Below are 15,968 nucleotides of genomic sequence, written 5' to 3'. Positions count from 1 at the left end.
GGCTCCAACTTCCAACTTTTAACCACACCAGTCATCAATTGATCAGTCACCAGATAAGCCTCACTTGCCTGATTATATGAACCACTTAGTCACATAAAAAATCTCCACATCAAATTGGAACCAAAGTTCATACATGACCTTCATGACTTACCCAACAAATGGACCTCAAGTTAAGCAGTTCTAAATGTATCGCAGGAGTATAGAATCGAATGAAAACTCCCGATTTGAAAGTAATATGTCTAAATCTACCGAGTTAATACAAGAAGCCTGGATTGAAGCTCGTACTGATGTAGTACAAAAAATTTCCAAGATTATCTCTTCTAGTTGCTTTCAATGCTCATAACCATTGAAGATACACATTTGCTATCCTACCAACATCTATTGATCCTCAGCACATTGATATATCCCTATAAAGCTTCTTTAAAGGGGAAGCCCGAAAAATCCACCGATTAAGTGACAATAGACCAGCCATATTGCACCAGCAGATGAAATCACCATATCTTATTCTTGACCCAAAAGAGGAGAAGAACCACCCCAATCACAATGGCAACCGGAGCCCATTTCCGAATCAAAGCCTACAATTACAAATATACAACTGGATGAGAAGAAACACCTACAGGATGCTGCTTTATGCAGATTCCAGATCAACAATTCATACAATAAACAACAAAAACATGTGAAAAGGAAAAAAAGAAAAAGAAATCGTGTTTTGTTTACACATCATTTGTGATACATAATGTAGTCAAATAATATTAATCTTTTATTACTCTCTGTCTCTGTCTCTTTCTCTCCTCGCCACTCAAACCTAAAACCCACCCATCAATTAGCCTCCGATCCAACCATTCAACCTTCTCTCAGCCAATATCTAGGTTCGGAACTACATGGAGAGAGGAAGGTGGTGTTGCCGGAATAGATTGGTGAATTAAATAGCATGTATCATTTTTTTTTTTTTTTTTTATAAGTAAAAAAAATAGCATATGTATCATGGGATGGATATATCTATATATTTGTGTGTGAGTGTGTGTGAAATAGGTTGGGAAGAATGACTAAAGAGGTATATGTATATGAACGGCAAACTCGGAGACTACTCCTTCAAATTTTGCAAGTTTGAGAATATAAATGTATATGAACAGCCTGCACAAGAAATTTCATGCACATGAACAGAATCAGTTGAGAATAATGGAGCTTGGTGAATGAAGAGCCTGTACAAAGAAGACAGCAGTGGCAAATTGGTGGTCCATTCCAGCCATAGTCATGTTTCATTTGAGACCCTAGCTCATGAATTTGGAGTGAATAAACAGAAAGACTCAAAACTAGCTTAGGGTTTTCGAAGCAAATCCAAGAAAATGGAACAAAGAGAATGTGTACATTGGAGGGAATCAAAGTAGGTTAGAATGGGGAGAGAGAGCGAGGTGGTGGATAGTGATGGCGGTGGGAGGTGGTGGAGAATATATTTTTGACCTTCATGTCTGTGTATATATAGTAATACGTAGTATATGTTATTATGTTTATCTATAATGTTTAATCATTTTCTTCGCTTACATCAGCAGGGAGGCAATCATATATAATAACTAAAAGTGAGGACATTTTCATAGGGTCTGAGGGTTATTTACCCTAAATAGTATGGACGTGTTGTTTCCACAGACCCACAAACTGCATCCGCAGCCCTCCCTCATTCTTGAGTAAGCCCTTTGGGCTGTAAAAATAGCAACTTCCTAAATAGTAATGTGCAACCAAAGAGACATAATTTTGCATTTCTTTTTTTCTTTGTTCTCCCTTTTATCCAAAATCAAATTCATGTTGGCATCTATATCAATAAAACTTTGTATTGGTGTTATTGAATACTATACAACCACAACTCTCTCTTTCTCCTTCCAGCACACTTTTTCTATTTGAACAACCAACACACGAAATCTCACCCCCTCTGCCATCCAACCTACCACCATCTCCATTCTCGCTCACTTTCCCTTTCATCCCACCATCACCTCCAATACTGACATCCATTGTCCCTGACATACTACTATCACCTCCATTTATACTCACAATTACCACCACCGTCCTCTTCTTCTTCCAATGTCTACATTCTTTTCTCACTTGAGACTGGACCAACCATCTAGGGCTGCAAATGAACTGAGTAGTTCATGAACAGCTCGGACTCAACTTGTTGAGTTCATTGTTCACATCCCATTTTTTTTTTATTAAAATCATAACTAATTTCAATTTAAGATTTAAACAAGCATGCATAGTTAGAAGATTGAAGAGTTCCAATGATTCCACATGGAATACCAATATCAATCTTAAAATTTGAATCCAATTATCTTTGCATACATTTTTATAGTTTCGATGTTTTTTTTTTTTTTTTCGCATCTTTTCTTCTTTAAAATGAAGGATACCAAAAAGTATTATTTACTTCCACACTACCCTTTGTCTTGAATTTCAATGATAGTCTTTGCAAGTTGTTTTCTCAATCTATAATTATTGTAATTTTTTGCAGTGATATTTGCTAATTGTTCTATCGAATAAAGTTTAATATATATATTAATAATTTTTCTTTCCATACATGGGGCTGGTGTAAACAAATTGATGGACAAAACTGATAAATAAAATTTCAAGGAAACAAAGGCTAACCTGTCGATTTAGATCTCTTGCCTTGTCAGCATAAACACGAGATTCAGAGGTCAAACGGCTTGATAACTCACTAACCTCTGCAGGATCAAAATCAAGGAAATAATATAATTATGCTTGTGACAAAAGAATATCCAAAAAATTAACTTCAAATTATATTTCAGAGCAGATAACAAACAGAGTCTTGTGGCGGGAGGTGTTTTTTCCATTTTGACTCATGTGAATGAAGCAGCAATTGGATGTTAGAAGTGACTTAGAACATCTTACCCCATCCTCTAGGCACCAGGATAATAAAATTCTCAAGGTGCATGCACACACATCAAATTTCAAGATTTCATAGATTCTCATGCAATGCTTCATTTCAGCTTACATGATATGAACAATGCTTAAACGATATGAAGAAGAATCCTTTCTACTACATTACATTATTATACAAGGCCCATGAATACAGATATTAAAAGTGTAGCCAACCCAACACCTCGACTCTCAATAAATATGACACCCATGCCAATGTAGGTAGCTTTACACTATATGGGCATGTTGGAGAATCAGCAGTAAAGAAATTTGCGTCTAAATCAAAATCTATAGGTTATATATCATCTACCTAACTATATGTACGTAGAAACACAACAAGAATAAAACCAGAAACACCATTTATCAGCACTTCCCAGAATCTATTTCCCAGTATTAAACCAATTCCAGAGCTCTGTAAGTCTATATATAATATAAATGATCATAACAGACTGAAATGTATTATCATCTGTTGAAGGGAACATACATAAGTTTGTTCGAAAAGTTTGTGGAACAACATTTAGGGTTGATATCACACAGTTGAAAGATCATTTGACACGCTAAAGGCATAATGTTTAGCACTTGAGAACTTGTCAGTGGAGAGTTAGGGAATAGATGATGAAACATCTTGTAAATAGTAAGAAGGAAGGGGAGATAAATAAAAACCGAGAGAAGAACTAGAGGCCAGTTGACAGATGATTCAGATTCTGATAAGAAACGTATTGACAGGAAGATATAGTTGATTTGGAAAATGATTCTGGATCTGATCTGCAGATGCAATGATTTGCCGAGATGGTTTGAGACATGAGAAGAATGGGAGAACAGAATTGTTGAGGAGAGTGCAAAACAGCATGTGGCCCAGGTGGTGAAAGATAATGAAGTGCATCTAAAGCTGAAAGGAAAATGCTAATGAAAAGGATGAGGCACTTAATTGGACAGCTTGTGCAGCTCATTAATTAACCTCACACTACATGAAATGCAAAGCCAGACAAATTACTTCCGTTTTTTTATATAATTCTGCTTAGGTGTTGAACTTCGTGAAGAGTTTGCAGAGGGTAGAGAATTGCTTCATCATACAATTATGAGGTTCACCACTTTGTAGCCCTTCAAAGTATTATCAGGTATAAGCAGGCCTTAAGAAATATGCTTATGCCTGATAAAAATTGAAGGAAAGGCTAAAAGTGGTCCTCCATATGAGATGAGTAAGATAATTACAAAATGAAAATTTGGAAGGTAGCTGATATTATCAAGGTACTTAAACCATTTGTGGAAGTGCTAAAATTTGTAGATGGGGCCGAGAAACCCATGATGGATTTCATACATGAGGCTACAGATCGTGCCAAGCTGGCAATCCAAAGAAATTGCCATTATTATCAGAAATACTAGAAGTTAATTGATAATCATTACAATCTCAGTAGAATCATGATTACCATCCAGCCAATATATAATGTATTTATTTTTTACTATTTAGTATTTTATAATTTTTATGAGTTTAAAATAGTTCACCACTTATGTTATAATTTACTAATGATAGCTACTTTATAAGGCTGTTTCTTGAATCCACAATACTAATATAGTCATCCCCCATTTAGGGAAATTGCCAGAGAAATAGTGGATGGGATACAAAACACTATTATTGGATTGGAGTCCGATTTAGATTGTCAGCGCAAGGCCATGGCTAGCATAAGTCCTGATGCTTAATAGATCCAAAACACCATAAAAATATTCTATTGCTATATTTAAGCATGAAAAAGTATGCATGCATCAGTTTTTGAACATGCCACAGAGTAGCCATTTATCAATTAAAGATGCTGACCCAGACTTAAAGTACATGCCCAACAACCTTACATATAACAGACATTTTGCTTTTACTAAAAAGCAATCATTGAAATAGATTAATATACATTATTTAAAAAAAAAATTTGAAAGGAGAAGATTGAAAAAGAGGTGTTTGAGCACTTACGGTCCAACTTTTCACCAACTCCAAGAACTTCTTGTACATTGCGCGTCATTATTTGTTGGACTTCATAAAGTTCGTCATTCAATTTTCCAATGTTCCGTTGTGTGCGGGTGTCCAAATATAATTTCTTGGTTTTTTGTATGAATGTATCTACCAAACAAAAACAGGGGGAAAAAGAGAGATCATAAGGGAAAAGAAAAGTTACAAAGAATTTTGAAACAACAAAGAAAATAAAGTTCTTTTGGAACAACTGCTAATCTAGTGAAATATTCTGACGATTAGAAATTAAACTGTGGAACAAGGATACAAGAAAGGGGGCAGGGGAGAGAGGAATATAGACATACCAAATTTGATGAATGCATAGGGTCTAGCTGCAGTTTCAATTTGACTACCATTGACTCTCTCAAACTCGTTTTTGAGCTCTTCCAGGTATTGAAAAGCTAATTTCTTTGGATAAGATCGATCACACAGCGTCAAATAACAAACACGGCCTTCAATAATATAGCTGAAAACTCGTGTTAAAGATAAAACAAAAATTAAATGAAAATGATGTGATGTCATGGAATTCACTACTTTCTCATCTTTGAACGTGATATTACTGTGATGAAATAATAACTGCAGATCTACTCAAATAAATTGGCAATCAGACAAAACAAAAAAACGAAAAGAAAAATAGCAATGTCAAACTGTTTCATTCTTTCAAAATTCATTAAAATCTGACAAACAACAACGTACAATGTTTCTACAATTGCATGCTTATCCAGTTGGACCTTTTAAGTAATGTTTGTTTACAAGATAATACAAACCCCCTACCCAAAACAAAACCAAAACAAAAACAAAAACAAAAAGCACAGAATTGTAAACCACAAAAGTAGATTCCAACAGAAAGCTTAAATTATAAGATGGCAATTGAACCTGAACATGTGCTTTCATTCTTGGGTTTACCATCTCCCTTTTATGTCCCTCTCACCAGGTACGGTCTAAGAGCAAAACTATCAGCATTCAAATTTAAATTCGTGAAGAGAATCCCATTGATATGCTAAATTGTACTTGAATTTCCTCTGATGATATGCAAAGAATATCAAGCCAGTGAAACAGACCTCAATATTAGATAAATAAGTTAAAATTTAAAAAGAAATAAAAACTTTATAGAAATAGAAACGAATAAAAATAAAAATAAAAAATCAAGATCACGAGTGGTTTGATCATATGAATGGTAAATTCCATAAGAGTGATGCATGGAAACCGTACACAACAACAGACAGGATACTGAAAAACATAAGGACCAGTTTCTAATGACATTCTTGAAGGCTCATTTTGACCCTTCGACAGGTTCTTGAATATAGATTTGGCCTGCTGCTTGTAGAATTCATCTTGTGGATCACGACCGCCACCATCCAGTCCTTCTGCTAATGGAAGGCCATCAGTAACACGAGCTATCATCGTCAACTTCACCATCTCTACACTCCTGCCTCTTAATTAGAGCAAGTTGTTCACCCTCTTATCTGACAAGAAAGGACAGCAATTTAGCAAGCCTAGTTGATAAGATATGAGAATCAGGAATTTTAATGATCTATTGGCATGAATATAAAAAATGAGAGATAATCAGCCTGTAATTGGAAATATATACAACCAATATGTGGTATGTGTTTACACAACCAATATGTGGTATGTGTTTACACAACCAATATAATCCAACCTGAAAGAATTTTTATCAGCTTTTCGAAGCAATTAAGAGCTGAAAAATAAAATATAATCGATAAGCCACGGAACAAAATATATCCCAGAAATCCCTATTCATGCAGTAACACCATTAAGATTCTAATGCATTCATGAATACAGCCATACTCAAATATATCGAATAAAACTGAAGAAATACATCTGTAGCACTGCACTTTAGCTTCTATATTACTTAAGTCAAACCCAAAGCATGTCTGCTACCATGTTGAACAATTAAACACAAATGATGATCCCAGAAAGTACATTGGCAACCCTTCAACAGCTAACTCAATCTAGGTTCAAACTTATCAACCTCCCACATGAATTTGGTTTTTCTGTTGAATCCTGCCACATATTGCCTTCAAATTTCTTAGAAACTCATCATCTCCTAAATAAACTGGATCATGCTCTTAACCAAATTATCTAAAATCCATCCTTCAAAATAAAAAGAATTCCTTTCACCCAGTATTATATATCAGAAGAACAAAGCTTACATTTCCTGAGTTTCGTCAGCTGAAAAATGCATGCCACTTACTTAAATGACTTCGTAATTTCAACCATACTTAAAAATTAGAAACATACTATGTGATGGCAGCTTCAAAAAAGAAAATTTTAATCAGATTTAATCAGTACCACTATAAGCACCACCACTTCAGAACTGGCGCCGCCACCAGCATTCTATCACTAAAGAAATCAACGGATACTGAAATAATTACTGCAAAATGATAAAATCTACTTATATTCATCGTGGATATTAAGCTGTAAAACCTGATTTAATCTACTCCATCAAATTTTTCAACAATAAATCAAATTAATATTACCATCGTCACAACCATCACTCATCATAATTACTACCACCACAACTAGGACAAAATTCACCACCAAAACTAGGACAAAATTCACCACCAAATCATCTCCCAACAACTAGTGCTGCCACAACCCTATACTACTTTCAACTCCACCACCCTAATGCCACTCCCATCATCACTGCCAGTTTCATCACATTACACAACCATAGCTACCATTACCATGAAGCCTGATGAGAGAACCGCCACCCCAGGCTCAAAACCTCTGATACGTTGGAGTATGCACAGGTTTAATCCAAACATAAAGGGGGATGAATACATCTTATGGATATTGAATTCTAATTTTTAAACAATTATAATTATTGAATTCCCAATTAAATATTTAACTCAGTGTCCCAACGATCAAACCAATCAAGAACATATACGCATTCAAACACATAAAGTAGTAAATCAAATTAAAATAGAGATACCTAATTTTACATTAAAACCCTAGAAGGGATCAAGCACAGGATTTCGGTCCAGGCATGAACAATTCATTATAAGAAAAAGGTCTGAAGTCTTGGTGTCATACTCTACTTCCTACAATCACCTACTTACATTTGATCCAAATACATTGTTCTCCCTCAAACGCCATTGTTGTCGATCAACAAATTTGTTTTCTGAAAAATGTTTGCTCTCCTTGGTTGTTCGTCTCCTCCTTGTTCTTCAATGGTACCCGGTTGATTATGATCTTAAATCTACTCCTTGCTCTGATTTACTCAATCACATATGAATTGTGGTTAACTATGAGAAACCTATTTTTAATATCAAAGCTCTATACTTTCTCTCCATATAATTCTCAAAAACTCATACATCACCCTAGATTGACTATAATCATGCATATATATAGTCAATATAGGAGTCCTAAACAAAACTAAAAAGTTGAATCAGCTAAATATATGGAGCTCATAATATTAAAAAAGCTCTCTGTCAATAATCGATCGAGCTACTTAATAGCCTTTGATTGATAGATCCAATTGAACAAATTATTCGTTGTTCGACTCTGCACTCTTAAATTGAAAGGTTTGATCGAGCGGGCCCTCAAAAGTTCCTTCCTGTTTTACTTTAAGGAAAAAAAAAAAAAAAACCCAATAGTCAGAACTGTCAGATTGAACCATGTTAGAGTTCACTTTATCAGAGTCCCTTCTTTGAAAATATTTTAGTTCTTTTAATTTAAATCCTTTTTTATGCTTAAGCCTAAGTTGTGGGAGGTCCATCTATCTAATAAATTTTGAAATAAGATTCCTGCTGCTAAGGTCTCATCTTACCTTTACATAACCATGTGATTGAGCTTGATGAATTTATTCATACAGTCTTTAATGTCGCTTCATATTCATTGAAGCCGGTTGTAAACATAGAGACTTACTGTTAGATGTTTTGTTCAACTACAACTCAGTTTTCAGTTTTGTGTAATATAACTTGACAAACACGTGACTTGATAACCTAACAAAGTCACCACCCACATTGCACCACCAATAACACAACCAACCCCCCCCCACCCCCCCCCCCCCCCCCCCCCCCCCCAACCACCACCCCACACACACACACACACCTACCTTTATTTCTACCAGTGTAGGGCCAAGCCAGTATGCACTTCGAGCACTGCTATCACCACCTCCACACCTCCTACCACCATTTATATTCAGTTAAATGACAATGAACACCTCACTTTTAAAGCACCTTTCTTGTGCCCTACCCTCTAGTTCAATATGCTAGGTAACAAATTTACCCAATCTTACTTGAAAGATGTTTGCATACTATTTTGTCTCTTAGAAACAAACTTAAAAAAAAAAAAAAATGCGGAAATATAACATTTGGACTCAATATGGTAATAGGAAACAATCATTACCAAAACAAAATGATCAAGCCCAAAAAACTAACAAGATGATAAATAAGCTCTTCTCTGATGCATGCTACAAGCAAGTCAACTATTTTGCTGTTCAATATATTTTAACTAGCAAAAACGCAACAAAAACTTTAAATCGGCACATATTAATATATTAAATATACTATTTTTCTCTTACTATTTTTTCTATTTAAAACCATAATCTAGTTTCATATCAACAAATGCCCATATTTTCCAAGTGAAAAAAATAAAATAAAATAAAATAAAATAAAATTTGTCTCCCAGTGTTTCCATATCTACTCTCATGTGCATTGACGTCTTTGTTAACCTCCTTCTCAAAGGAATGTAATGTAGTTCCTATCACCATATCCACCTTTGTAAGCTTCTCTTCACATTTGGAGAATTTCACTTCCACCGTGACAAAATGCATGGGGCCCTCGCCGACAAGGTAAACTAACTGTAGGCTCTGCTAATGAATGGCTTCATAGAAAGTTAGAGCCACCTTCTCTTCCACGGCTTCCCTGGAATTCTTTATGGAAAATTCATGCTTTGATTCGTATTAAATGTTTCCTTTGACTCCCAGCTCAAGAGACATGAGAGACTTCCAACAGTCATTTGCTCAAGTGTCATGCTCTCCGCCAAGTATTTATTTGTGTAAAGGCTACCCAAAGACTGAGGAGCATATTTTCTTGAATATCCAGCTTTCTTTACTTTTTCCAGTAGTATAACTCACTGGAAGCATAGTTCAACGATGCATTGGACTCTTCTATTCTATCTCTCTCTCAGAAATCTCAGTCACATTCAGGTTATGCAAACTTACTTCGTTTCCAATCCTTCTATAGTCAATTTGAAAAGCTTGAAATGAATCCATTTTTCAAAATAAAAATATTGTTCATTATACTCTAGTTTCTTATATTGAATACATATTTAGGCTCCGTCTGTTTCAACTTAGAATATTTTAGTTCATAAAAAAAAAATTCCTATGGAACATTTTACATGTAGAACATTATCTGGTGTTTGGTTTAATACTGAAAGTAATTTTTTAAAATTAAAGTTTTTACTATAAACAAGGTTTATACATGAAAGATTTTCATAACTCTATTCGTTCCCAAAAAAAATGTTTACTGTGCAAAAATAGGCACCCTGGCTGAGCTGGAATGGGAGGTGTTCTTTTTAGGTTTTTCCATTGGCAATTAATGGCAGCTAGTTCTGGCAACCTGGGCATTTGCTCGTACTTTCTACATCAGCATTTGCTACCAGATTGTCTGCCCCAACAATCTGACTTCACCTGTGATGTGAAAATTTTCTATAGAGAGTCAAACACCTTCCAAAGCGTGAGCCTCTAGTCCTCTACTCCAGGCATTGAATTAGAGAGAGAAACTCTTGTCTACGCTATCTTTCAATCTAATACGATCCGCTCAATTTCACACATAAACAGGAACCAAGAGTAGGATTAACAAGATTTTTCAACCCCAGACCTAATGCTTCAAAAACCTAACACATACCAACAAGAACAGCTCAAACTACAAAACCTTACCACAATGTACCATTTGGTTGTTCAGAAAAATCGTGCGATAAGAAAAGAAACTAAAATTCTAAATTTCATCCAATGCTCAGAAACAAGAACACCTAACCAAACAATTCGATTCTTGATTTTCTTTTCTTTTCGCCCTATTTTCCTAAATTTTGTCAGGAATCAAAATACTCGCAATATATATCATACACAAACACAAATATAGGTGCATATAAACATTACGATTCGATCTGATCAAAATTTACAAACTAAAAGCGAGATCTGTTTGAAAGTTCGATTAAATTCATCAAAGATTCATAATGATATATCTACAATGAAATCAAATCACATGCAAAAGGTTTAGGTAAATTCGCACACACACAAACACACACACAAATATCTACGTTTTTGGTCTAACCTGGTGACGAAGAAATCGGTAGACTGATCTTTGACGTGTGGGAAGAGAGTTTGATTTGCTTTGATTTGAAAATGGAAGCGCGTGAGATATTTATACATACGCTGTACATATATTTATTTATATATAATACATATGATTTGCTTTAATTTGAAAGATTGTTGTAAGTTACCTCCTCAAATTAAAAATAAAATTTCGCCTAATTTATCATTTTTTTTAACTATAATTATTATAGCAATTGAATTTTTTTTTTCATCAATTTATATGAACATTATTACGAAATTTTCAAGTAAACAATATTTATTATAATTTAAGCTAATTTTTTTAAGATGGTATTAGGAATTCATTAAATTGAATAACAATATAATAAAAAATTACAAAGGTGGAAAATGAAAACTCGAGCTATTTATAAGTAATATCAAAACATTTAATCTAATAAATTGGACTTAACAATCTTATTAAAGTATAATAGAATTTATTACTATTTAGAATGTAAACATAATATTTATCTCTAGTTTGTTATGGCGTTAGTACCATTGTGTTTAAATTTATATACATTATTTTTATTTCTTAAAATGTTACTAACTTTTATTATGATTAGCAACATTGATCACGAATTCATGATCACGATCGTTATTGCGGTGTAACGGACTCAAATAAAGTCGATATAAATTAATCGATACAAATCACTTATCAAATTTAAAAATGAATCGGTGTCAAAGTTTTACTATTTAGTCTCTATTTCACTTTTCTTTCTTTCTCTTACACACACTGACGACACACAAGAGACACAGCCTTATTATTGCTTTTTGTGGATCAAATATCTATATCATATACTATTGAACAGTCTTAGTATAAATTATTGTGGATAAGACATTATTAATTGTTCACTTGAGTCATTCGATGATTTTGGCTGATGAATCTCAACTACGAGAATTTTAAAACAAAAATAAGAACAGTTATTTAAGCATATATATTATTTGAGAAAGCAATTCAAATTCGAAGAAACAAATTCCATTACCTATCATAAAAATTATTTCAATGTGATCCGAAAACGATGATGTTTTTTGCGAATACAAAAATAATGACATTATCTAAGGTTTGGGTTTCTGATCCGAAAACAATGGTATTTCTTGCAGCACAAAAATTATGGCATCGCTTAAGGTTTGGGTTTATTACAAACGGATACAATCTGATCCCTTATTTAAGAAAGTTAACAAAAACACCACAATGACATTATTACCCTTTTATGATTAATTGATCTAATTAAATACTAAAAGGTACTTTTAATATTTTCAAGCTTTTAAAGTTTGTGTCTCTTTATTATATTCAAAATATACATGTTGACAGTTGAAAAAAAAATAATTGTAGTGATGTTAAATATCTAGGAACTTTTTGAATTAAGAACAAGTGAAATAAGAGCATATAGGTGATTGTGTTTATGTTGTTGATATATTTTTTATTTTTTATTTTTTGACTTTGTGTTGTTGAAAATTTCTGTTGTTTTTTAGTAACATATGAATAAGAACACATTGAAATAAGTCTGATTTCTAACATATTCTTACTTAATAAATTTTTACAAATTGGTGACGTGTACAAATCTTTTTATTTGCCAAGTCAATTCCTTTAAATTAAATGTATTGTAAATTAAAAACATCTCAATATCTACCTTACCATTGAAAAATTATATATATATCTACCTTACCATATTTGTTATCAAAAGAAGTAAAGGTCATTGAGGCCAAGGAAATTAATCATTTTTTTCTTCATCAATTTTCTTATTATTATATTTTCAATATTGTCTGAGTACCTAATTTTTTTTTTTACTTATTAAATTACAAATAAATATCACAAAATTAATGTTGGATCTAAATTATATTGGCACAACTAACAAGTAACGATAGCAAAGTCCTGTTGGACTAATTTTATATGACTAATCTCTATATTATAATAATATTATGGTAATGTCAGCCTACAGTCAAACAACGCTTGAAATTGCAATCACAATTCGTGATATACCTGAATAAGTAATTAACTCCAAATAGCTAATCCGGCCAATATACTATATAAAGTCAAACTCTTCAATCCAAAAAGGCCCTCAAAATAATCCAAACCAAGAAATTAATTAACTTTTCCCCCTAAAAATACATCATATTCTTCTTCTTCTTCTTCATTTCGTCACATTATTAACAACACAGGTGGTCAATCAATCAATCAATCAAGATGGCATTTCCACCCAAGAAGGTGGTGTGCATTGGTGTCCTTGCCATCTTGCTTGTGTCCCACGTAATGTGCATGGCTTCAGGCGCCTTTAACCGTCCACCAGGCTAGACCAGAAAGCCGGCAGATCAACGCATCACCATTATACCTGGATTTTTTCGTCCTCTGCCAATCAATCGCGGCGGTAATGGAAAAAACTTTCCAAATCCGACGCCGGAATTACGCAGCCCCGTTAGAGTACCTGCATTTGATAAGCTGCCAGTCAACCGCGGTGATGCAAAAAGCGTTGAAAATGATGGTGGTGCTCAACAAGGCAAGTTCACGCCAGGGATGGGGTCCGTGTTCAGGGGCGGACTTTAAATACTCAATTTACCAGGAATGCTCAGGGTAATCGCAAAGCCGATTAATTTAAGCTCCATCGCCATCATATATATGTATTTGTAATGTAAATTAAGCCTCCAGTATCATGCATATGCATCCATGCATGAGCTGTTGCTTGTGGAGAGGGGCTTAACATGTTTGGCATTGCAATGTCTTGAGTCTCACTGACCACTATATAACAATGAGAATTGTTTTTTTAAAGTAATTTGCATGTCTCTCTCTCTCTATATATAAATGTATAGATACAGGGACGGAGCACCAGGAATTTGGCTTGGGGCAGACATATTAAACCTTGTAAATAAAAAATCAACTAACAATTGCAACAAGACAAATTTGAAGGGAAAATGAAGGAGTAATGCTTGGATCCTGTCTTATTAGGACAAAAATTGTCCACCAATCTGGGTTGGGCCAATAAGGGTTTGCCACCTGTCTTTACATTAAAAAAATATAAAACATGAGTTAGACCCCTTTTTTCTCTCTCCTTCTCTCTCTCTCTCTCCTCCTATGTGCGTATGTTTCTTTTCTTTTTTTTGTTTCCCTCACTCCCATCTCCCAATGCTCATGAATTAGAAAAGTAATTAAATAGGAGATAATGAAATTTGTTTGTAGAATAGTAATGGAGATGCTAAAAATGTAAAAAGAGAAAGTAGTGAAGTTGTAGAACTCAACACCGAGAGACATGAAAAGAAGAGAAGCAGAAGAGAAACCCAATCTCAAAGCAAGGCTACAATTTGCAGAATTTTTTTTCTCCCCCCGGTTTATGCATTACAATGAATTCATGTTCTTTCCATGAAGGTTAGAAATTTACCCTTGTTTTGATTTGAAGATTTTACCCTTATTTTGTTTCTCTCACATCATGCTCAGATATCCGTTTTACGTTGTCGACTCCATTCACAAATCCAAACTCTAGGAAGCAACCTATTGATTTCTTACAGTGTTTTGGTTTTAGCAAGGATTGATTGGCATTTTTGAAGCAGATATGTTCAAACATTATATTTTCCAATGCAAATTATTTTTTCTGTTTTCAAAAAGCTTAAATCAACTATGGGTATTGTTGAATTTTTGTTCAAAATGAGTTTAATTCAAGTTTAATTATGTTCAAATTTTGGGCTTTTTTCCTTTCAAAAACAAAGGTTTCTGTTTGATTAGAAAAACAATGTATTGATAGTATTAGGGTGAAGTTTCATTCAATTTTATTTTTCATTTACATATATATATATATATAGTATGTTCTTTAGGAGAACGGAAGAAACATTCTCCGGATAATGCTGATTATTATAATAAGTATTAAGTGTTTATTTAATGTCATTTAGAGAGTACTTGTTTTGCTATGTTTACTTTGGACCCAACTGATGAAAGCTAATAGAACTGATTGCATAACTGACTCCTGACTCCTACTCGCGGAGAAGAGACTTTCCTTCTACGTGATAACCTTTAATAGAAAATATTTGAAATAGAAGAATATGAACTGAAGTATTCTGTAATGCATCCTCTCACAAGAGCTTAAAATTCTGTATTCAATGACTAATGCAGGAGATGGATAACATAAGCTTAAGCAGTGAGCCATTGAATAGATGTGAAGTTGATATGGAAGATGATTGTCCTTCTCCTCCTAACGAGTGTTCCTCAAAAAAAGAACTTCAAGAAAAAAAGGATGAACCGGAACTTGGAATGGAGTTTTTGCTCTCTTGCTCTATTGATTCTGCAATTTTATAGGCTTAAGTTTTGGTTTATTGTATTTGCTATCATGTACTCTATTTATCTTTCTCTATTGGTTCGGCTTTTTTTTGTGCTGCAAATTTATGTCTTCGCTATTACATTTATAAAAAATTTTACATTTAGTTTGATGTCTTGGGCAAAAAAATATTTACAAAACATAAATTTTTTAAAATGTACAAAGTCAAGGAGGAATCCCTCTACTGCAGCAAAAAAAAAAAGCATCCCAAACAGTTTCTGAATTTCGTTAATCAAATTTAATTTAAGACTTCAAAGAAAACAATATTTGACAATCAAACCAACTCTTCTAGAATTATCTTACATTTTTATCATCTCCTTTGCTTACTTTTCTGATTCATGAGCCTCTGTATGTTGTGAGGGCCCGACATTGGGAGATGGGAGTGAGAGAAACAAAGAAGATGAATGTTATTCATAGT

The 15,968-nt window shown here is 33.8% G+C and overlaps 1 protein-coding gene and 1 long non-coding RNA gene across 2 annotated transcripts; one reads left to right on the top strand and one right to left on the bottom strand.

Moving 5' to 3' along the window:
• Positions 1-200: 200 nt before the first annotated feature.
• Positions 201-11,353, bottom strand: LOC132304444 (25.3 kDa vesicle transport protein SEC22-1-like). The gene is made up of 6 exons (XM_059802121.1): positions 11,218-11,353; positions 6,147-6,381; positions 5,221-5,381; positions 4,880-5,026; positions 2,629-2,705; positions 201-575 (listed from the first exon to the last, which is right to left on the bottom strand). The coding sequence occupies exons 2-6, from the start codon at positions 6,332-6,334 to the stop codon at positions 492-494; spliced, it is 657 nt and encodes a 218-aa protein (XP_059658104.1). The 5' UTR covers positions 6,335-6,381; positions 11,218-11,353; the 3' UTR covers positions 201-491.
• Positions 11,354-14,333: 2,980 nt separating this feature from the next.
• LOC132305205 (uncharacterized) lies at positions 14,334-15,662 on the top strand. The gene is made up of 2 exons (XR_009481619.1): positions 14,334-14,610; positions 15,349-15,662. It is a non-coding gene; the product is annotated as an uncharacterized LOC132305205 (long non-coding RNA).
• Positions 15,663-15,968: the final 306 nt, after the last annotated feature.

The sequence above is a fragment of the Cornus florida genome, unplaced genomic scaffold (assembly GCF_030987335.1).
Source record: "Cornus florida cultivar Cherokee Brave unplaced genomic scaffold, ASM3098733v1 CherokeeBrave_3.0.0_Hap2_Chr01, whole genome shotgun sequence".
Classification (NCBI taxonomy): domain Eukaryota; kingdom Viridiplantae; phylum Streptophyta; class Magnoliopsida; order Cornales; family Cornaceae; genus Cornus; species Cornus florida.
This window is presented reverse-complemented; position numbering and strand designations above follow the sequence as displayed.